The sequence below is a fragment of the Musca vetustissima genome, unplaced genomic scaffold (genome assembly GCF_032173495.1).
Source record: "Musca vetustissima isolate MV318-11 ecotype Yass unplaced genomic scaffold, APGP_CSIRO_Mvet_v1 utg12664, whole genome shotgun sequence".
Classification (NCBI taxonomy): domain Eukaryota; kingdom Metazoa; phylum Arthropoda; class Insecta; order Diptera; family Muscidae; genus Musca; species Musca vetustissima.
This window is the reverse complement of record NW_026885900.1, coordinates 162,277-184,968: the sequence shown is the minus strand read 5'-3', so window position 1 is coordinate 184,968 and position 22,692 is coordinate 162,277. Positions and strand designations below refer to the sequence as shown.

The 22,692-nt window shown below is 33.7% G+C and overlaps 1 protein-coding gene across 1 annotated transcript in view; it reads left to right on the top strand.

The window, feature by feature from the left end:
* The first annotated feature begins 2,809 nt into the window (after positions 1-2,809).
* LOC133333207 (dual specificity protein phosphatase Mpk3) overlaps positions 2,810-22,692 on the top strand; it is a 28,610-nt gene continuing 8,727 nt past the window's right edge. The window contains exon 1 of the mRNA XM_061541533.1: positions 2,810-3,269. Within this exon, the coding sequence (XP_061397517.1) occupies positions 2,810-3,269 (460 nt within the window). The remainder of the gene's footprint in view (positions 3,270-22,692) is intronic.

Below are 22,692 nucleotides of genomic sequence, written 5' to 3'. Positions count from 1 at the left end.
TTCAGCACTAATTCTTAATATATGCGCTTTATTTAAAAAAAATGTTAGTAGTTTATTTCTTTCTAAATTTTTTAAATCACTATTTTGTGGCACTGCTACTAAAAGAATGAAAAAAATTATACGTCTTTCTTTTATTTTCAGTCAGAGTTTAATCTGACACCTCTGCAACTGAATTAAAACAACAATTTAATCTAGAAGATTACCCACGTACAATCAGGAGACTCTTGCTGCATCACCATTTGTACGATAGATCATCCAGAAAAGTATCTCTACTGAAAAAAATATATACCATCAAAAGATTAAAATTTGCAAAAGAGCACCTTGATTGCTCTTTTCAATATGTCAATATGTTATGAGTGAAACAAAAATTTAAAAATATCTTTTGTTTATAATATAAGAACACCCAAATTGTTCATATAGGAGGAAGAATACATCCAGCTCTCCTATAGGAACAAGAATACCTTGGGCTCTTCCATAGGAAGACGAATACCTTCAGCTCTTTCACAGGAAGAAGAATACTTGAAGCTCTGCTTTTGAGGAAGAATACGTCCAGCTCTCCTATAGGAAGAAGAATACCTGCATCTGTTCCACAGGAAGAAGAATACCTACAAATCTCCTCTAGGAAGAAGAATACTTGCAGCTCTGCTATAGGAGGAAGAATACATCCAGCTCTCCTATAGGAACAAGCATACCTTGGGCTCCTCCGTAAAAAGACGAATACCTGCAGTTCTTTCACAGGAAGAAGAATACTTGAAGCTCTGCTTTTGAGGAAGAATACCTCCAGCTCTTTCACAGGGAGAAGAATACCTATAGCTCTCTTATATGAAGGAAAATACCTCCAGCTTTCCAATAGGAAGAAAATTACATGCAGCTCTCCTATAGGAAGATGAATACTTGCTGATCTTCTATAGGAAGAAGAATACCTGCAGCTCTGCCACAGGAAGAAGAACACCTGTATTTCTTACACAGATAGAAGAAAACCCGCAACGCTTCCACAGGAAAACGAATATTTGCAGCTGTTCCACAGGAAGAATAATGCCTTCAGCTCTCCTATAGAAAGGAGAGTACCTCCAGGTCTTCCACAGGAAGAAGAAAACTAGCAGCTCGTTAGAGTTAGAAAAATGCTATGATATGTAATAACTGCTATTACAATGCACACTACTGTAGTTTATATAGTCAATAAGGACATATTAATTAAGACATGTTAATGAATAATGCTAGTACTTACTTATTGCTTCAATACAGGATATATCCTCTGGGTCTCCAATGAGTTTTAACATTTTTCATTTCAAAACATCAATTCCTACTTTGGTCATCTCTGTGATTTCTAAAACAAAATATGGCATCTCCATGTCATATTGTTATGGGTAACAGTGTGCTCTATGTGAGTGTGTCTTTTGTTTAGTTTTGTTGTTGTTATTCTCCCCTACTCTCTGTTCTGTGTGGAGCTCTGGTCGTTTGCTCGCTCTGCTGTCGTTGCCGCTGCTGCTGCTGCAGTCACCAGCCGCACACAATGCAAAGTGTTGGATTGAATTGGATAAAAATCACTTTACTCGTGGCTGTAGTCGTTGATGGTTTGTTTTTTACGCGACGTATGGTAGCTCTCGCTCTCTGGTGTGGTGTGCCTTTGAACAAAACAAAAAAAAATTAATTCAATACCAAAAAAATATACAAAACACAAATCATAATAATACAAAAATAAAAATTTGCATAAATTAAATGAAACTACATAATTTAAATGAAATAACAAATGAATACAAAAAAGAAGTAGAAACAAAATAAGATTTACTCTCGTTTTTATTAATTTGTAAAGAAAAAAGATCACAAAAAGAAAAAAAATATATAATACCACAACATTTTGTAAAGCAGAAAATTCTGGTGTTTATAAAAAAACAAATCAAGAGAATAAACAGCAGAAAAAAACAAGATACAACAAAGTGATGTTTTTGTATTCCAACAAGGAAAACCCAACAAAAAAGGAAGTAGCAGCAAAATCTCCAAACAAACAAAATAAAAAAGTAAAGTAAAGCACAAACAAATACAAAAAATAAAATAACAAAGCACAAAAAATAAAATATTTTATAATGTAAAATTAGAAGAATACATGAAAAAGAATTACAAAAACAAATCACAAAAATAAAATTGTCATAAAACAAAATAAACATAAAAATATTTATAAAAAAATAAAAATTAAAAAAAAAGTTTTTGAAGTGAATAACAGTAAAAATTTAAACAAAGGCAGTCGCTTAATAGGAAATTAGAAAACAAAAAATAGCAGCAATTTTTTTTTACACAAAAACAAAAAACAGTGTTTTTATTATTACAAAAATAAATAAATAAAAGTAATCATCCATCTATCGTTCGCGTCGTTCATTCGTTGATGGTGATGGTGGTGTTGTTGTTGTCGTCGTTCTTGAAGAAGAATAAGCAAAAAGCCATGAGTAATGTCAAGTTGACACAAACAAACAGCAAAAATATAATAAGAAAAAAATATTAAAACGGCAGCAGTGCAAAAACGAACAAGAAGAAGAATAATAACAAAAACAGTAGCAGCCGCAGCAGCAATTCTACTACACACTATACAAAGACCCCAACAAAATCAACAACAACAGCAGCAGCACATCTTATTTCACAAAACAGCAACAACAAGAACAACAACTACACAACAATAACAATAGTGTAATTATACACTCAACAAAAAATATCCCTCCTTTCTAAGCGACCAGACCAGAAACCGCAACATAAACAGAAAATTTTGAAAAACTGTTTTCCCAATTCGAGAAATCAAAATTCAACGGCCCCCAGCAAAATGCCCGAAACGGAATTCGAATTAATTAGCAAGGAGTGGCTGCAAACGAAGCTGCGCTCCATATCAGCCTCTTCGTCTCTACGTGATGCCAAAGATTTAATCATATTGGACTGTCGCAGTTCCAATGAGTTCAGTGAGTGCCATATACGCTCGGCTGTCAACTTCTCCATACCCAGCATAATGCTGAGGCGTTTGGCGGCTGGCAAAATCGATCTATTGTCCACCATTAAATCGCCGGATCTAAAGGAACGGATACACAATGGCTATAAGGTTAGCCTGTTTGTGCTCTACAATGATGTGGGTGTTGGTGGGGGTGGCAATGCGGCGGATTGTCCCCAATCCATGGACCTAAGTACCTCTTCGAGTGGTCCAGGTGTTATGGGTGTCAGTCCCGATACCACCATTAATGTTTTACACAAACGTCTAAAGCAGGACGGTTGTCGCGTGGTTTCATTGAGAGGTAAGTTTTGGAATTCCTTTTCATGGCTCATGCCGCCATGTGATGGTGGTGGTGGTGAATGCATTCCATTTACCTTTTTTCGATTAGTTTTTTGGTTAACGACAAACCCCCGACCCCAAGTCAGTGGTGGTCAAGTGGTAAATTTGTGTGTGTTTGTGTGTCTGTGCATGCATGTAGCTTGGAGGTCATTGACTTCTTATCTACTAAATATGCTCTTTTTGATATGATTAACAACAAAAGAACGACCCAACCAACGAATGAAAGAAACAAAAACAACAAAAAACTGTTTATTTATGAAATTTTTTTAAAGTACGTGCACTAATTTGTAGAGTCAGTACTGAGACTGAGGAACCCCTAATTGCTGCTGTTGCTTACATACCAACGAATAAACTGTTTACTTATCATATTGACACAATTTTACAAACAAACATTCGAAATATAATTTTTGTTTTAACGAGGGTAGTTAAGGGGGGATTTTTGAGATTGGTAATGGGGAAATTTATGATTTAATGCACATGAATGGGATTGATAGTTTGGGGACTTAAATGGAGAACTTTTTAAGCTTTTTAAACACACAGTAGGACTTACCTATTGCAAGCACGGAACTATGGTTATTCGAAATAACCTATTTCATTAATTGAGGGGTACATACTGGCTACAGAACAAGATTAATTCCGTTTACATTACACAGATAAAATAAAAACAAAAACGCGCTACAACATTTTTCTGCATTACTCGATTTCATATCTATAAACCAATTTGAGGGACATCTGCGACGATAAACCCAGTTATCGCACGAAAAGTACTAAATGTGGTACCAATGAGGATCACTGATGGATTAGTATGGAATAGATGTAGCAAAGGGTTTTCTGGAATTCGAACTATAAGTATCCGAAAAGTACTAAAATGTACTAAATTTGGTACAATTTCGTAGCATGGGAATTGGTAGAGTTAAAAACTTGAAATTTGGAATGCAAAGTGAGGTTTTGAAGTAGAATCGATATTTACTAAACTGTACTAAATGTGATACAATTTGACTTTGGTGAAATGGATGGACCTCGATCCTGAAATTTGAAATTACATTACAGTGTAAGATTGGGATATGTACGTAGTTTTGGAAATGTTTAGCTTATTTGTACGAAAAGTACTAAATCGTAATATAGTTGGTACAATTTTGATTTGGGTAAACCGATAGAGCTGGAACACAGAAATTTGGAAAAAAGGGTTACTGTTGGAGTGTAGGATTGGGGTATGGATGAAGTTTTGGAAATTCATACTTATGGGTGCTAAATGGTACTAAATTTGGTACAATATGAATTTTTGGAAAAACCGATAGAGCAAGAATCTTGAAATTTGGTTTTAAGATCACTGTTGAGGTGTAGAATTAGGGTATGTAAGAAGTTTGGAAATTCTTACTAATGTTACTAAATTTGATACAATTTGAATTTGGGTGAAGCGATAGAGCTGGAATTTTGAAATTATGATTACTGTTGGAGTGTAGGATTCGGAAATATAGGAAGTTTTGGAAATATGTACTATTATGTATTAAATGATATGATACAGTTATATTTGGCTGAAGCGATCCTGAAATTGGGAAATATGATTTCTATTGGATTTATATTTATAATGTGTACTAAATGGTACTAAATTTGGTAAAATTAAGATTTGGGGTTACCTTTAGAATTAGGAATTAGTTTTGGAAATAAGTTCTTCAAGAGTACAAAAGGTAATAAATGATACGACAAATTAGTATAGAACTAGATTTCTGGTTGCGATCAGAATTGGTGTGTAGTGTTGAGATATAAAGGTAGTTTTGAAAATACGTACTATAAGAGAACAAAGGGACTAAATGGTACTAGATATTTAGTTATGATCAATATTGATGGTTAATTAGCTCTTCTGACTATAACTATGTCATCCATCCTTCCAGGGACGTACGCAGGGGGCGGCGAAATGAATTTTTTCACGTTTTTAACAGCGAATTTTTTTATTTTGTACTACCGGGCCCCCCCGAAATGAAGTCCTGTGTACGTTGCTGCATCCTTCTATGATGATATCTAAAGGAAAAAATTCATACAAACTCGGAATAGAATCCAAGTTTAACACTAAAAGGAATTTTCACAATTTTTTTTTTTTTTTTTTTTTGACGTTTAGGCTGTTTTTTGAGTTTTGGTCTATTCTGAGACTTATACTAAAACTTTATTCTGACCTGCTATAATCCCATTTTAAATGAGTTCTCAATCATTTTTGAAAAAGGGCAATGAAAAGGCCCTTTCAGAGAGTCGTCGGAGGGTTGACGTATAAAAAAAATATATATATAAATATTTTCAAATTTCTTGAAAGTGGGAAATATTGCGTCACGCCTTTTTAGATTAACTCCCGACGTAAAGTTGGCATAAATGTCAATACAAGTTCTGTTTTAGCCCATCTATCATAAATTTTTGGAATCACCCGATAATTATGAGAACTTTGAAATTTGTTGCAGAGTCAAATCAGAATTTTTAATTGCAATATTGTATGGGCTTTAAAATCAAATATTTTATGGTCATTATATTTAAGGGTATTAGATATTAGTATAATGTAATATTTAAGGAAATGTTATTTCAATGGCATAATTCAATCAAATTTACAGTGGTGTGAATGTCTATTTTTATAACGTGTAATTCCTATAAATTTTACCCATATATGGAATGAACAAATACATATTTCCTTATTTCCCATATAAGTCTTAAAATGACAAACCACTTTTAAAATTATAAACATCTTCTATTAAAACAAATAAGCTAAATCGATTTTAGTGAAATAAATCAATTTTTTATTGAAGAACCACCACATACTTGAGATGACAGTTTCATTTTTTTTTGCAATAGCCAAATACAAAAACATGAGTAATATTTTGTTCTCTCACACACAAAAATCCGGATATCTATGAATGGGAATGATCTCAAATATAACAACGAATTGTTGTTTCGTTTGTTTGACTTCCGAACAAATAATAAAATAAATAAAACAAAAAAGCCAAATCGAAAACAATCTGACCAACATAGAGACGACGTTTTGTGGCATGTTTCATTATTTAATCATTCTTGTCAATGGTGCTGTTGATTTTCATTTATTTATTTTTTTCTGTTTGTTCTCATTTCTCTTACCCACACTTGGGCACTCACTCACTCTCTCTGTATCTATAGATTTGCCTACAAAATATACTCTTCATTGGCATGAATGAATGAATTGTGATTGACACACAATGACTTTATCTATGAAATTGAAATGGAATGAAAATATAAAAAAAAACAACAATAACTAAAAGAAATGTGTACTGGAAATGAATGGTGGAAATGCGGACATACATGAGAACCCCATATATATAACAGAGTATGGGTTATCTAGAACAGGAGGTATATACCCCCTTTTTCATTAGATTAACAAATATGTCAACAACCCTTCCTTATTCCCCCTACCTAGACTCAAAACAAACAGTTTTTTAACTATCTTAAAAAATATTAATTTATTTTTTTACTGTTTATAATTCTACATATAAGTATTTTGTTTTACTACTACAACATCTTCTGTTGGTTATCTGTAGCTTTTGTTTTTTTATTTGCCTTTGATCCCCTTTCTCCCAGACGTCATCTGCTGTTTATAGCAATTTTTCATTGATAAGATAGATTTTTTTTTGTGTTCTTTTGTGTTGATTGTTGCGATTTTTTTTTCATTCGTGCAAATTAAAAGTAAATAAAAACAATTAAATCGCTATGTGTGTTTTTGCTGCTATTTTTTTAACAATTGCATAAGATAAGATACGCGTGACTATGGCGAGCTGCTGTCTACTTGACCACAAAACAGGAGATGTGAATGATTTTGTTTTTGTTCTGTGATATATCAAAGGCTATGTGAAAATTCCTGGAAACCTAAATAACTCTTTAACCATACCATATCCCTCACATTACTTATAGAACTTCCTTTACTCCTCCTCTACCTCCTCATTAAGCATTGCCATGGGAAGCTAATTAAAATATGAAGCCTTAAAGCATCCACTGTCTTGAGATTGTTTTTGTTGTTGCTATTTGAAAGATTGTATTCTCGCATTCATTGGCGGTTTTGTTATAGTCGTATCTAGTATGATTTTTTTGCAATTCCATGAAATACAGAATTATTTTGCTATGTGAGTAATGTATCCTTTCCCCCTGCCCCCTCATTAATTTATGCTGATATCCATCAACCACAACAAAAGGGGGAAATATATTTAAATTAAAAACAACCAGATGCTATTAATTTAGTTGTCGTTTCATTATATGAGCTATTTTTCTTGTTTCTCAAAAAAAAAAAAAATAGAATAATAAAATTGTATTGTTGTAATTTTACGCATTGGCTGTACTCATGTGAATTTGCATGCATGTGTAAAAATACGTAGACGGGGTAATGTAGGTGTGTCTCACAGAGTACGTCTGTCGATTTATTTTTAAACTAAAATGTTATTATTACCATGAAATGCAAATATTATATTGTAAACATAAATATTTCGTTAAATAAAAATACCCTTCTTTTGTTGTAAAAATAAATATTTAAAATAATTTGAAAGATATTACTAAATTAATAATGAAAAGATTGCATTGCAAACTTATGGAGAATGTTCGGAAAATAATTCTGATATGAGTAGTTTACTTTGAGGGCTTTCAAATAGAAAAGAAAATCCCTGAGAGATACTCAATTGTATGGAAGAAACGGTTACTACAGTCTATAGAATATAAGACCATTTTATCTAAGAATGCCTCCAGGAAGTTATTTAGGGACATGATGTAATGGTCTTATCGGAGTCTTCCCTAGAATAAACAGCTTCTCTAAATACCTTCTGTAAAAAGGAATAACACTTATAAAGAATAGAAGGCCCACTAGATACGTAATTCAAAAAATGAATAACTTCTAGATGCATTCTAGAAACTAGGGATAAGTAAATCTGCTGTCGACTAATCGATTAATCGGCTTTTTGTATTGAAAAGTCGAAATCCAATTTTGATCTTTGAAGAAATCGCAAAAATCCCAAAGCCTAAATTACCAAAAAATTACAAACAATTCATATGAAACATCAAATGTTTAGTCGATTTTGAATCGGTCGCCGAAAATCGATTTTGAACAGGCTTGACAAAATCAAAAAGTCGACTTTTTAGTCAAAGGCAAAAATCGAAAAGTCGACGTATCCCTACTAGAGACGAAGATATAGAAGATCTATATGTCAGGATAGAAATTTGGTCTGGAACCCCCGAAAACAAAGACAGGACAATTTTTGTTAAGAAGTTTTTAAACCCAATAAGAAACCCTAATAGAAAAGTACAATCGTATTTAATTTTTGGGAAAATTGTGTAATTTCGGAATGAACTAGTTCAAAGGAAAGCAAAGGGAACGATCGGTGCTAGGACCGGTTCAGTCGTTCACGTAGTTCCTTTTTCCTCCAATCGTATCGTATCCAATCGATCTCGTTTACCTACTTCTTTTTGATCCAACCGTCCAACTAGCTTTTCTCGTTCATGGGCCGTGTAACAATGAACGATTCAATTAAAAGGAACTAAGTAGATGACCTAGTTCCTTCGTGAAGGGAACCGATTTAGGCCCCTATTTCCCATTTTTTATATTTTCTTCAAAGGTTTAGACTTTTTCTCATAAAAATACTCCTGACCATATCCCAGATATGGAAATCCGAGAAATCGCAGATAGTTTGGACTACACCCTCTTTAAAAGTTATTCGAAACATTATTGGTCAAAACTTATTTTTTATCTAGGTTTGTGCTCCATTAAAATTAACTTTAAATGCAAATATGTCAAAATGTCATTCTTCCACTTTTTAAAGAGGCTCCACTGTAACTGAAATATGTGCACTTTGTGACTTTAATTAATAAAATGCAACCACAATTTAAATAAAGATGATATTATTACTCACTCATTCACATCTTGCCAGGCAGTCAGGCAGAGCAGCCAACAACCAAACTGCCAGCCAGCCAGCCATCCATTGGGACAATCAACCTAAAACAACAAATTCAGGCTCGCAAACCACCAGTCGTAAACTAAACTTTAGCCGTTCAATTGTAGTGCATAAAACCGAACAGAAGGAGCAGGAGGATGAGTGTAGGGTTTGTCGAGGAGGCAATACTGCTGGGTATACGATACGACGCTATATACTCGTATGTGTGTGGAAAACAAGAATGTAGTGCTATTAGAGTAGAACAACAGAGAATCAACTGGGCCTCCTCTAAATAGAATTTTATTACAATTATACGAGTAACTTCCGTTTATAAATAATGGCAGCGGCAGCAGCAGTCAACTACATAGAGATGAGAACAAGCGAGTGGATGAGTGAAAGAGATAGATAGACACGCGGCGTTCATATTATAAGTAATTTGAAGAGCTATTTAAGCGTTTAAATTGTGCAGTACACAATTCAATTTAAATAACTTTAATATGCCAACGACAGGCCGGCAGACAGACAGACAGCTACAGCAACATATGGTGGTTTGATTGTGGAAAGATGCACTTTGTAATGTTGGTGTTGTTGTGGTTGTTGTTTCCTTGCCTGCTGCAACAAACAATTGCTTTATTAAAATAATTCAGCCACACAGAGCAAATTATGAAAATAAAAATTCCTTAAAAATCATTAAATGTTTTTTTGCTCCTCTTCGTAAGTAAATAGCCATTTATTTTTATGGTATTTCTTTGAGTGTCAGTGTGTGTGATTTTTCTTCATCTTCATCCTCCTCCTCCTCGTGGTATCCTTGGACTTGTCTCTTTTTGTGTTGCCATGTTATGAGTGATATTTATGAGCTGCATGACCATATTGGGTTCGTGGTGCGTGAGGAATAACTTGAAGAAAAAGGCCTTGCACCACAACAAACAACAACAAACCACGGCACATACCACAGCACACCATCATGCCACCACACTATAAACAGCAATGAAGGCGAAGAAAAAGAAGATTCGTTAGACGTTGTTCGTCCTTCCTTGAAAGTCATTAACCGCTGTTTCTCAATGTGCATGCCATGCACCTCCACATATATAGCAGTAGTGTAGTTATAGGTCCAGTAACCCATTGCTTCGGTCGGTAGGTAGTTAGGTAGGTTGGTTGTATGGTTGCTACATGGAATGGCAACGTTTAACTTTTGAACAACCTCAACAAATGATTAGTTGGCAAACTTAACGTCATTGGCCATCATCACCATTGACTTTCATTATTGTCGTCATTATTGTGATGCGGCCGTTGTCGGCGGTGATCGTGATGTAAAGATTGAGGAGCTGTTGTAGTTGTTTGTGTTCTTGGCATGCAATTCTTTGATTTTGCTTGCTGCACATGCGGATATTATTTTTAAGCTCTCTGTGGCATCATAAACATTTAATGCCTCCTTGTATTTTTGTTCAATGCTCTGCTTGATATTTACGCATCAACAGGTCGTTCCTTGTTGTTGTTGTTGTAGTGTAATGTTGTTTTTGTTGGCCTTCATTTTTTTGCTTTTTTTTGATCAAATATAAATTCTTTTTGGCTGGACTTGAGAATTTGTTTTTATTTTTCATTTCACATTCTTCATTCAATGGCACAGTGGGGCAAATTCTTCAAGAGGAAACATTCATTACTAGGTTCGATTCCTTCGTTCATCTAGTTCCTTTTGCTCTCGTTTACATATTTCTTTTGATCCAGACGTTCATCCAGATCTTCCCCTTCATTGACCAAATGTGAAAAATGGAACTAAAAAGAACTATTGAACTAAATGAATTATCTAGTTCTCTTGACGGAGTGAACATAAAATTATGTGACTACTTCAGAAACGTGATCAACTTTGGTTATTGGATTTGTCCCCTCTGGAACAAATCCATTTAATTTTGTAGAGTTTGTAAAAAAAGGTTTACAATGCCAATTCCAAAAGCTCTTTTCATTGAAAAATATCATCCCACAGTGCAATTCATAACAGGAGCACCAAAGATGGAAAAAGAAATCACACACACACAACGTACATATCCAGCTCCAAACAAAATCTATACGATAGTTAGTTGGAGTAAAAATGTTGCTATCGGTATCGTGGCTAAAACTTGGAAGATTCTTCTTCTTTCTTTAAGGAATTGGTTTCTTTGGGTTCATTTGTAACTCTAGTCGGTGTGGTGAGCGTTGCTGCTGCTGCACATATTTGGTGGAAATGCGTATATGCGATAAAATCGGTGTGTATGCATGCGTGTGATTGTTGTAGTATTTGTTAGTCCCTTTTATAGATATGACAAGAACAAGAACAACAACACCAACAACGATGGCAAGCATAAGAATCATTCAGCCGGGCAATACCATGGCGCGTTGCTTAGGAATTTTCAGTTCATATCTTTTCATTAGCTTTTTTTCATTTTCGTTCGTTTTTTATTTCGTTCTTCAATAAGATGAAGAATTTAACTGATTTTTCTTCATTCTTGAGGTTATTTTGTTGTTGTTGTTATATTTTCATTATTGTTATTATGCATTAATGGGGAAGAAGGAGGGGAGTGAGGGATGGAGGGAGGCAGGTGGTTAGGCTAGGATGTATGGAGTGTTGGTGCCACATTCATATCGACGGTCGTTTTGGATTTCCACTGAACGTCATGAATGCAGTTATTGTTTGTTGTTGGTAGTCCAATCGGTGGCTGGCTGGCGGACTGGCTTGCTGACTGACTGGCCTCTTTCTCAATGCCTTTTTTGTTCATTGTTTGTTATCTTTTGGATTTAGTTCATGTCATATTTTTTGGTTAGAGCAACATGAATTGTTTTTGTATTTTTTCTTTCTTTAACAACACTCCTATTAACGTGATTGGTGTTGTTGTTGCTGCTGTTTATTGGCTTTGATTTGAAAATAAAAATATCAACGTTTATTTTTTCTATATGTTGTTTCTCAAATGAAAGAGAGAAAGCCTACAAAGAAAAAAATATCTTCGATATGAATTTCACCATTTTTCCTGTGGCTGTGTATTTTTTTCTTTTAAATACTATAATTTTGTTTGTATATAAAAAATAAATTTAGAAAAAAATCTACATATTTTGAATTTTACACAACTTTTTAAAAAGTGGTTAACCTGAAAAGCGGCAAATTAAAAAAAAAACCCACACATAATCGAACCCAAAACAAAAAAAAAATCTATCAACATAACGCCTAAATATCTATAAACATCAACCTCCATAATAATAATAATCGCAGTAGTAATAATAATAAGATATAAACAAAAACAACTACAACAACAACATCATAGCAATTTTTTTAATAACCCAAAAGTAGCGAAATTTTTGTTGTCTTGAAAAAAAGAAGAAAAAAAAACTTAACACTTTTGTGTGTGGTGTGTGCCAAATATGGCAACGCCAACACACCTAAAAACTGGGTAATCAGAAACAAAATAAAAAATAACAACGGATTTGTGTTTGAGTTTATACGACGTCAGGCGGACTGGCAGAAATCAGCAGCTAGCCCCACAAAAAATGAAGTTGAAATAAAATTAAAAACAAGAACTTTTAGAAGTGATTAGTTTCTTATAACCAAAAAAATGGAAAAAAGTTGAAAATTTGGCCAGGCCGAAATTTATATACCCTTCACCATTCAAAATGCATAAAAATCGATCGAGACTTTAATAAGTGAGTTATAGTAAAATTTCTGCCAAAAAATTGAGCTGGGCTGGGTCTCTTACCATAGCTCCGGGCCGAAGTGAGAGAGAAGGAGACATTCAAAATTCATAAAATTAATCTCTACTTTAATAACGAAGACAAGTGAAAAAGCTATCAGGAAAGAATTAAATACCCAAATACAGACACTAATGTTTAAAAATTGGACCCTCAACAAACCGAAAATGACGAGCAACAGTTTAAAAACATGACTAAAATTCTCAAAAAATACGGAAAAATTTGGAAATATACCAAAATATACAGTCAGAGACAATTCAGTTGAAAAACGAGCCCAAGATCTTCAATATACCAAATAATGAAGAGTACCCTTATATTATAGCTAAATTGGATGAAAACAGCTCTACAAAAATACTGAATTTTGGAAGGTTTCCTTATTTGAAGGGTAACACAAAATAGTCCACTATTCATATTGATAATTTTTAGTCAGAAGATTTTCTAAATATTTGTTCAGTAAGTCGAGCTTAAAAAAGATTTCCAGGCACGTCGATCTTGTGCGCAGCTCTTCCAATTTGAAAGACCTGATCCGAGATGTTGTCTCCACTAGATCTTTCCATCGTGACCTTCTCCTTCTGCGTGAACCATCAGTTGGATCTCTTTTATATGCATCTGTTGGCCAACACTGTCCTTCTCCGAATTTCAAAACTGATGTTATTAGTTTTATTTGTGGCGGTACCGATGTATATTATATCTTTAACTAGCTCGAATCTGTAGTTTTCTAGCTCCACAGTTGGCCCGAGTCTGGTGGACGTCTTGCGCGTTGAAACTATCAGCTCGGTCTTCTCGCCATTTACTGACAGACTTACTTTTGGTAGTGTCCTTCTCAATTTGTTCAACGGTGGCTGTAACCGCTCGCAATGTTCGACTCATTTTATCGATGTCATCGGCGTAGGCCAGTAATATGTGTTGTTCGGTGTACAGAATTCCGTTTCTGTTCACATTTACATCTCCAAGTTATAGGTCTTCAAAAAATCTTAGAGGTTTTAAAAAAAATTCAAATGAAATTTTCTATTTATTTTTTCTCCTTTTAATGGACTAAAAATTAAACTTCCCCATATTTTCGCATTATTTTCCGTTTGGCATTTAAAAAATTACTCAAACCGATAATGTAAACTTTCATAAATTTCAAATTTTTGAATGAATACCATTCCGATCGGAAACGAACAAAACACCCACACTCAACTCATTATTTCTTTAACAAGAAAAACGTAACAAAACCATTTCAACACCTCGAAACTCAATAATAAAATCGAAAAAACAAAAATGACGATCATAAACAGCAGAGTTCACACTCAAAACTCAATTGAAAATCCAAAATACGAGATACACAGGGTTGGTTCGGTCCCCGACGATCGACACATATGAAAGGAAAAACTTAATAATAAAAAATGCAAAAAAGACACGAAAAAAAGATACAAATAAAGCCAATAAAAAATAATAATAACAAAAAAATACAACAGAGGGGGGAAGGCAGCGGCCAGTGAAAAACAAACTAAAAAATTCAGAATGAACAGCAGCAGCAAAAAATTGCAACAATAAACGGTGTTGTTGGCGATTTCCGGTCGTTTTATGTGTATACGGATCGGTCAAATGTTTGGGAGTGAAACGGATGGACGGACGGACAGGCCGTCGTCAACCAAATAATAAAATTAACAGCAACAAAGGAAGAATGGACGGACATAAAAAGTGCCAGACAGACACAACAGTACTATTGAATATATTCAGGCAGTCTGTTAGTCCCGTCCCCTGCACAATGGGCCTATCGTCAGTAAAGTCAACAGCACACATACATACATTTGTATACAAATCGGTCAATCAGGAGGCAGCAACAAACAATATTTTGCCTGCAACAACAAGAAGAACAACAACAGCAACGACGACAACTATTCGTTCACAACAAATGACAGTCAATACTTAAAGCTTAGTTAAGAAGCGGACGTACAGAATAAATTAAGTGTCTTGTGAAGAATTATTATAATATCTTTTGTTCCTTCATATTTGTTGTTTTATTTTGGATTCTTTTTTATTAGGTCTCCATTTCATTTGTGGGTGTCGATGTGTTTTGTTACAAAGTGAAGTGAATCGTAGAATTATGAAGGGAAAAGAAAATGTACTTGAAAGGAATTTCTTTCCTTTTGTTTTACAGTAGCTGTATGGAATAGGGGAGGGTGGTTTGATAAGTTTGGGAATTATTGGAATTTGAAGAACATATTTGCAGACAATTTTCATTGTTGATCATTGTTTTGACATGACCTCCATATAAAAGTCCAGCCCCTTTTTTTGGTATTTTTAAAATTTTAGCTACATTTTTTCCCGACCGAAGAGGTTGCAATTTTGCATTCCGGTTTCATGGAGGTTGAAAAACATCATTGGAGAATCTTCTCAATATAGGTATTTTGAAGTTGAGTCAGACAATGTATAATCTTTTGAGATTGCTCCATATATAGGTTTTGACCGACTCAAAATATGTTTTGAATGTCCACATTATGGAGAAGGGTAAAAAAGTTTGTCCCAGCTAAACTTTACGACATTTTCACTTATTTATATTAATTTACACATTTTTTTCAGTCCATTTTATATTGGAGTTTCTCCTTTATGGTATATTTTCCTTTCCGTGCTAATTATTTATTTCAGGTATTGGAAATTATCCTTCAGCGTATATTTTCTGCGTAAACTTTAAATTTTAAATGTATTTTCTAAAAATTTACTTGGAAGTCCAGGCTCTTCTTGAACCAAATAAGACTTAATTACGTCCTGTTCTTTCTACAAATTGATCAAATTTCGAAAATTATTCAATTACACCTGGAGGCCCTGGAGGCTCTAAAGTGTCCGTAAGACATTCTCCGTAAATCACTTAGGATATGGAGAATATGGAAACTTCTAAGAAGCGGTAGATATATGAAGTATTCAGATAAGACAACAAATATCCGATTTTTTTTTTTTTTTGAAAATGACTCTAGACCTCCTTAAAAAAGCATTTCAGTATTGCAGGAATTTAGTAATACTCATATACAGTCATTCAGTGTTTGTGTAGGAGGCCTTGTGCGATTCTCTGGTATTGTCTGAATAAATCAGAAGATTTGTTAGTGATTATAACCTCAGCGATTTTCTAAGACATTTTATATTAGGAGTAAGTAAGGGATTATGGATAAGTATATATAAACGAAACGATTAATCGGCTATTAGTATTGAAAGGTTTAAAAGCCGAAGTCGACTTTTGATCTTTGAATAAATCGCAAAGTCGACTTTTCAAGATCGGCTTTCGATTTTCTTTATAAACACTTTGTTTATTATAACGAAGCCCAATTTAGCCAAAAATTATACATTCCAGAACTTTATGTTATCTGTTGGCAACTATTTTAATAAAAAAATCAAATTTTTAGTAGATTTGGAATTAGTCGGTAGAAGTCGGAAAACGATTTATGAACAGGTTTGACAAAATCGAAAGATTAAAAAGTCGACTCTTTAGTCAAAGCCAAAAATTGAAAATTCGAGTTTTGTGCTCGACTACGTATCCACCACGAGAAACAAATGCCAAAATTGGCATCGATCTGTATATTTCTTCGAAGAGACTTACGATTCTTTCTGGGTACATCTTTCCTTTTTTATTATTATTTATTATTAATTTGTTGTAAGAATTAAAAATTAATTATTAATTTTTAGTAATATTTTTCAGTCCATTTTATATTGGAAAAATTTCCTTCAATTTTTTCCTGCATACAATTTTCATTCAAAATATAATCTCGAGTTTTTTTCTTTGAAGCCCACCCCTTCTTGTAATGTATTGTAGATTATCTTTCAGGGGATTTTTTTCTATTCCTATTATTTAATTATATTTCAATTTGTAGTAATATTTTTCAGTCCATTTTATATTCGAAAATTTCCTTAAATTTTTCCAACATACAATTTTCATCTTAAAAATAATCTCGAGAGTTTTGTCTTTGCAGTCAACCCTCCTCTTGTAATGGGCAAAATATGATTTTATAGTTAACTCTTTCACTTCTTTTTTTTCTACGATTCCTCGTTATTGTCTATTCTCATTGTTTACTATTATTAGTAATTCTGTCACTTTTGTATTTTTTCTTCTTCATCATTTTGTTGTTGGAGCTTGAGCTTCCTGTTTCCAAAGAATTCTTCTAGGAAATCTTACAACGACCAATAAAGAAGGAGAAGAACAAAAAGGCCCTCCAGCAGCAGCAATAGCAATAACAACAACAACAACAATAATAGATACAAAGGGGATCCTATGACTGGTTACATTGATGTACTGCGTACTATGGATGTAGTTTGTGTTGTTTTTGTTATTGTACAAGATTGTTTAGCTGCCATTTAAGACGAACGAATAAACGAGCGAACGATGGGCATATTGTTGCGCTTTATGAAATATTATCGTATTGAGAAAAATTCTTTCTAATATCGACAATAAAATCATTGAATATTCTCAACACGATTCTCAACAACGCCAATGACGACGATGGTGTGGTGGTGTTCGCCAGGCCAATGTTGGTTGGTGTGGATGGATGACTTGGAAGGCAAAGTAGCCGCTAAAAGTAATTTGATTTTTTTGTTTATTTTTTAATTTTTGTTGTTAATGCAAATGAGGCAACTTCAATTGGTTTTGAGTTTTGTATTGAAATAATATTGAATATTGTATTGTTTTTTGGTTAAATTATTGTTATTGTATTTTGGTATTGAAATGCAAAAATGCATGAATGAATGCATATTTGCATTACAAAAACAAAATACACAAAAAAAATACTGAAACGCCTTCTTCATGTTTTATTGCCAATCATAATTTATCGGGCAAAACATAAAATTTAATTGTAAAATTATAATTTGTTCACTAAATGCAATTGAAAATTAATTTTTATTAAAAAAAAAAGAATTCAGAATTTAATCCACATGTTTCTTTGTGTGTTTTTGTTTTTTAAAATACATTTTCCATGAAATTCTTTTACAAGAATTTCGTTAAAAACATTAAAAATTCTTTAGAAATATTTCAAATAACCCCTTCCATATTTGCTTTCAAAATATAAACTAAAGGAAATATAAAACCATTAAATAAACTATTTCCAAATATTCACCTGTCATGTCTGTGGCCTCCCCCTTCTTTTGCTGCCCATTCCATGTAGAATGGAAAAGATTTTTTTTGATTCATAAATGTCCTCCCAAAAAACTGAATGGATGGACTGAACATGAAAGGGAGGTGAAAGGGTGCCACGGCAATGTTAGTGTTGGGGCGTCGTCGTTGATGTTGTTGTTTTTATTGGTCTTATGCCAAAGATCAATACAGGTTATGTAAACAACACACACAGAAAAATTCTTAAATGGAAACGATAAAGAAGAGATGAGTATGGCGATGAAGATTATGATGGGGATGGGCATGACTGCAGACAAACTAAGAATCCAGAAAAAAAAAATGAAAACGCACACTCCAAAGGCACACACAGGAAATGCTCATACATTAATATTTGCCGTTGCATTTTTTTATTCGAATTCTTTTTTTTTTTTTTTTTTTTTTTTGAGGAGCACTGCTTCTTTATAATTCACATTTTGGATGGAAGACAACGTGTGTCCATTGTGTTGTTGTTGTTCTTACTCCAAATTTGTTTTTGTTGGCATTTGCGATGGCGGCGTAAAAATCGTAATTTTTAATTTTGTTTTTCTTCGTCTTTCTTTGGGGATTTTTTAACGGTTTGCCATGAAATACCCAACCGCAAACAGTCCGACAGACAGCCAAAAACACATATGGTGTATTAATATTTGTCTGTCAGTCGGATTTGCCCCTTTTGCTTCTTCCGAAATCATACATTTTATATCTTCTGAAATAAAAATATGCCGCTGTAGGCCCCCATCATCTCTGAAGGAGTTGTGGTGGCTACTGGTTGTTGCTGCCTGTCGTTCATTTGATTTTTGTTTTTGCCATTAAATTAAGAAAGAGGAATTCTTATGGCGATGATGTTGTTTTGTGGAAAAGGAAAAACATTATAAATGTTGTGTGTTTAAATTATGAAATATAAACAAACGAAGCGGCAGAAAAGATATCAGGTGGAGTATTTCGAAGTTCGAAGAATTTTGTTTTCTTAAAATCAGCATAGGTAGAATAATTCGATTTCCAGGATTTTATTTCAGGAGGAGGAATTATGGAAAAACTTAGAAAACTATTCAAATTTATAATGAGAAAATTTGGATTTTTTGAAGATGCTTGTATGTTCTGAAGCAGAGAAGTTGTAATTGAAAATCTATGGAATTTTGATACCCTTCACCATAAGGTGTGGAGTGTCATATTAAATTTGTCATTCCATTTGCAACACCTCGAAATATTTACCGGAGATCCAACATAGTATATATATTCTTAATCAGAATAAAATTCAATGTCGTTTTACACATGTCCGTCTGTTGAAATCACGACAGAGATCGCAATATTAAAGATAGGGCTCTTGAATTTTGCACAGACATTGCTAGTACTCCTAGGATGTTTGGCATTGGAAATGGCATATATCGGTTCACGTTTTAGTGTAGCCACCACATAAACGTATTCGGTATTTAGGGGATTTAGGACACGGTTTTCAAATGAATTGGCAGTAATTTGGAATTAGGTTCTCGTGGTATAGCACATCTTCTTACCAAAAATTAACAAACGATTCTAAAATTATCTGTACAAATGCAGATACTTGATGTCTTCGAAATAATAACAAAATAACAAATATCTCTACTATCACATATTTATTTTCCCCAGATAGGCTGGATCGATTAGAATTTATAGATTTATAGTTTGTTTTTGTTATTTCCAAAAAATGTGGAAAATTTCAAAATCAAGGAATGATGTACTAATTTCACAATTAACACAAATCAAATTTTTATAGTACAAATTGTAGAATGTTATTGCTGTTATTGTTGTTGTTGTTGTATACGATATCAATCAGTTAATATAAATACAATTATTTATGGCTATTAATTTATGCGCATACGCATTCGTACAACAACACAAAAGCAAAAAATTCCGTGTGTGTGGCAATAATCCCGAACATGCGTTCAATTTTTTACAGTTTATTCTTAATTTTTTGTTTTATTATTATTTATATGGAAAAACAACATTTCATTGAAGATTCCGTTTCACACAATCGACAGACAGACATAAATACACACGTTCATACACAGATCTATCACATTTAAATCGTCGTCATGATGAACAACGGAACAATCGGCTGATTTTTTTACACATTTGCAGGCAGGCAGGCAAGCCCGTGTAGTAATTTTTTTGTGTGTTTCATTGAATAAAAAAATAAGAAAATTAAACAAAAAATTATTTCATAGCGTTTTGTTGTTTACGCCAAGCACAAGTGTGAGTATATGTCCGACATACGATGTCCGGACAGCAGCACATTCAACACTCAGCCGATATGTGTGTAAGAATATTCTTTTGGGACAGTCATATCCCCTTCCTCTGAGTCGAATGGGGTGAATTGGCATGACTCATTTCTAAGTATTTGAATCAATTCACTATGCCGTTACTGCTTAACGCTTTGGGAGGGGGCAGCAAGTGCGCGGAACGTTCCCCTCCCTTGTGTACGTGCTAGCGATATTTGTTGATTTGTTTTTGTTGACACAAGTGTTGATTCAAATCCCAGCCAAAGGAGTCCACTACTACACCACCACCACGATGATGATAGTGATGTTGGTGATCATGCCAATTACTCACTCAAAATCCAACCCAAACGACTGAACATGCATGAATCTGTTTTTTTTTTTTTTTTTGAAAATTGTGCGATGCTATTGCATTAGTTTTAGGGGGAAATGAATTCTGAGTTTTTGTATGCAATCTCCAACGAGATTCTGAGTCATCATTTGCGGGATTTGAAGAAAACAAATCATAAATCATTTTGAACTACTTTTCCGGTAGATGAAACATAAAATAACTGAACGAATGTTTACCAAAGTGAACTTAAAACCATTTTTTCCAATATTTAGTATGCATTCATTTTGAAAAAAAGTTTGTGTGTTGTTGTTTTCTTAAAAAAAAAACTTAATCGATTTGTACATTTAATTAAAGAAAATTACCCCGCAAATGATGGTACCGCAACTAATCGATTTGAAATTGTTCTTTCGACAACATTCATAACTATGAAAGTTTTCAATTGATATTCTAAAATTGAGGATTAAGTGAAACGAATTGCTAATAGTTGTTGTTTTGAAACAAATACAACAGAGAGATTTGTATAAAAAATAATAATTAAATTCAAGAACTGAAATCGAGGTATTTTCTACAGGTCATTTAAAAACAAAGGGGGTAAAGTCGTTAAGTTCAGCCGAGTCGATATTTTCATACCCTCCATCATGACCTCGAAATATCAAAAAACAGTCGGGACCCTTTCACTGAGAAAACGAAATACAAAATTACAGTTAAGAAAATTAAAGTTTGAAGAACTTTGCTAAGACCCTCAAATATACCGAAAAGGGTGGGAATTTTTTATGAGGGTACACCTTTATTTCCACAATGAATCCGGAAAGCCAAATTACTGCCACTTCGTTTCGAAACTGCCCCTAGAACCTTCAATATTCCGAAAATAGGGAGCTACTTTTAAATTGTGGTCCATATCAAGTAGTTTTATAAAATTTTTTTCGAAGAAGGCTATCATTCACCAAAACCCCGAATGCCAAAATATGGCCACTTCGGGCGCCTAGGGCCATTAAATACTTAAAATTGGAAGGGAACTTTATATGACCTTAATGGACCCAATATATAGTCACTTCGTTAGTAAAAGAGGTCTGGGGCTATAAAAATAACAATAATGGCCCGGGAACTTAATAAGGGGGCTATGTCAAAAGATGAACACGTGTTGAAAATTGTATGGTATAATTGTTTTACCCAACAAGAATTCGGAAGGCCAAATAGAAATCACTTAGGCTGAAAGACGACAAAAATACCTAAACTGGGCGGTACTTTTATATGGGGAGCTATTTCAAGACAAGGTCCTATTTTGACAATTTTGTGCAAAGAAGTTTTTTTACCTAATAAAAACTCGAAATACCAAATGAAATCAGTTGGAAAATAGGCCTAGCAACATAAAAATACTTAAAATGGTATATCCTATGGCTATGGACCTATTTCGGCAATATTTTAGGAAGACATTTTTACACATATACGAACCGAAATGCCAATTTTCAGCCACTTCGGTTGGAAAATAGGTATTGGAAGATCAAAATATCTAAAATGGAGCGGAACCTTCATATGAGCGCAAAGTCAAATGGTAACAATTTTTTGCAATTTTTTTATCCAACAAGAATTTGGAATGCCAGGACATTGAAAGTATCTCAAATGTTGGGGATCTTTATATATTCAAAATGTTCAGCAATTATGTGTTTCAACCACCAAGGAGACGGAATTTTAAATTACAGCCACTTCGGTTGGAAAATGCGCATATGACCAGCATAATATCTAAAGTGTAGTGGGCCTTTATTTATGGAGGTTAACCGAAAACATGGACCTATATTGAAAATTTTTGACAGTCTACTCCGTGGGAAAATGCGACTAAAAACTAAAAAAAAACAGAAATGGAGGTATATGACAAAAGGTGGACCGTTATATCCCATTTGCAATACCAAAAATTCCTAGTAGTAGTATCAATGTAAAAACACGATCTCCTCTATCGAGGTCTCAATATCGAAATAAAATCTTGCTCCGATCATGAATATATACACCTGATGGGCCCTTCGACAAATATTTGGGGGTGTTATAAATTGAATGACAAATTT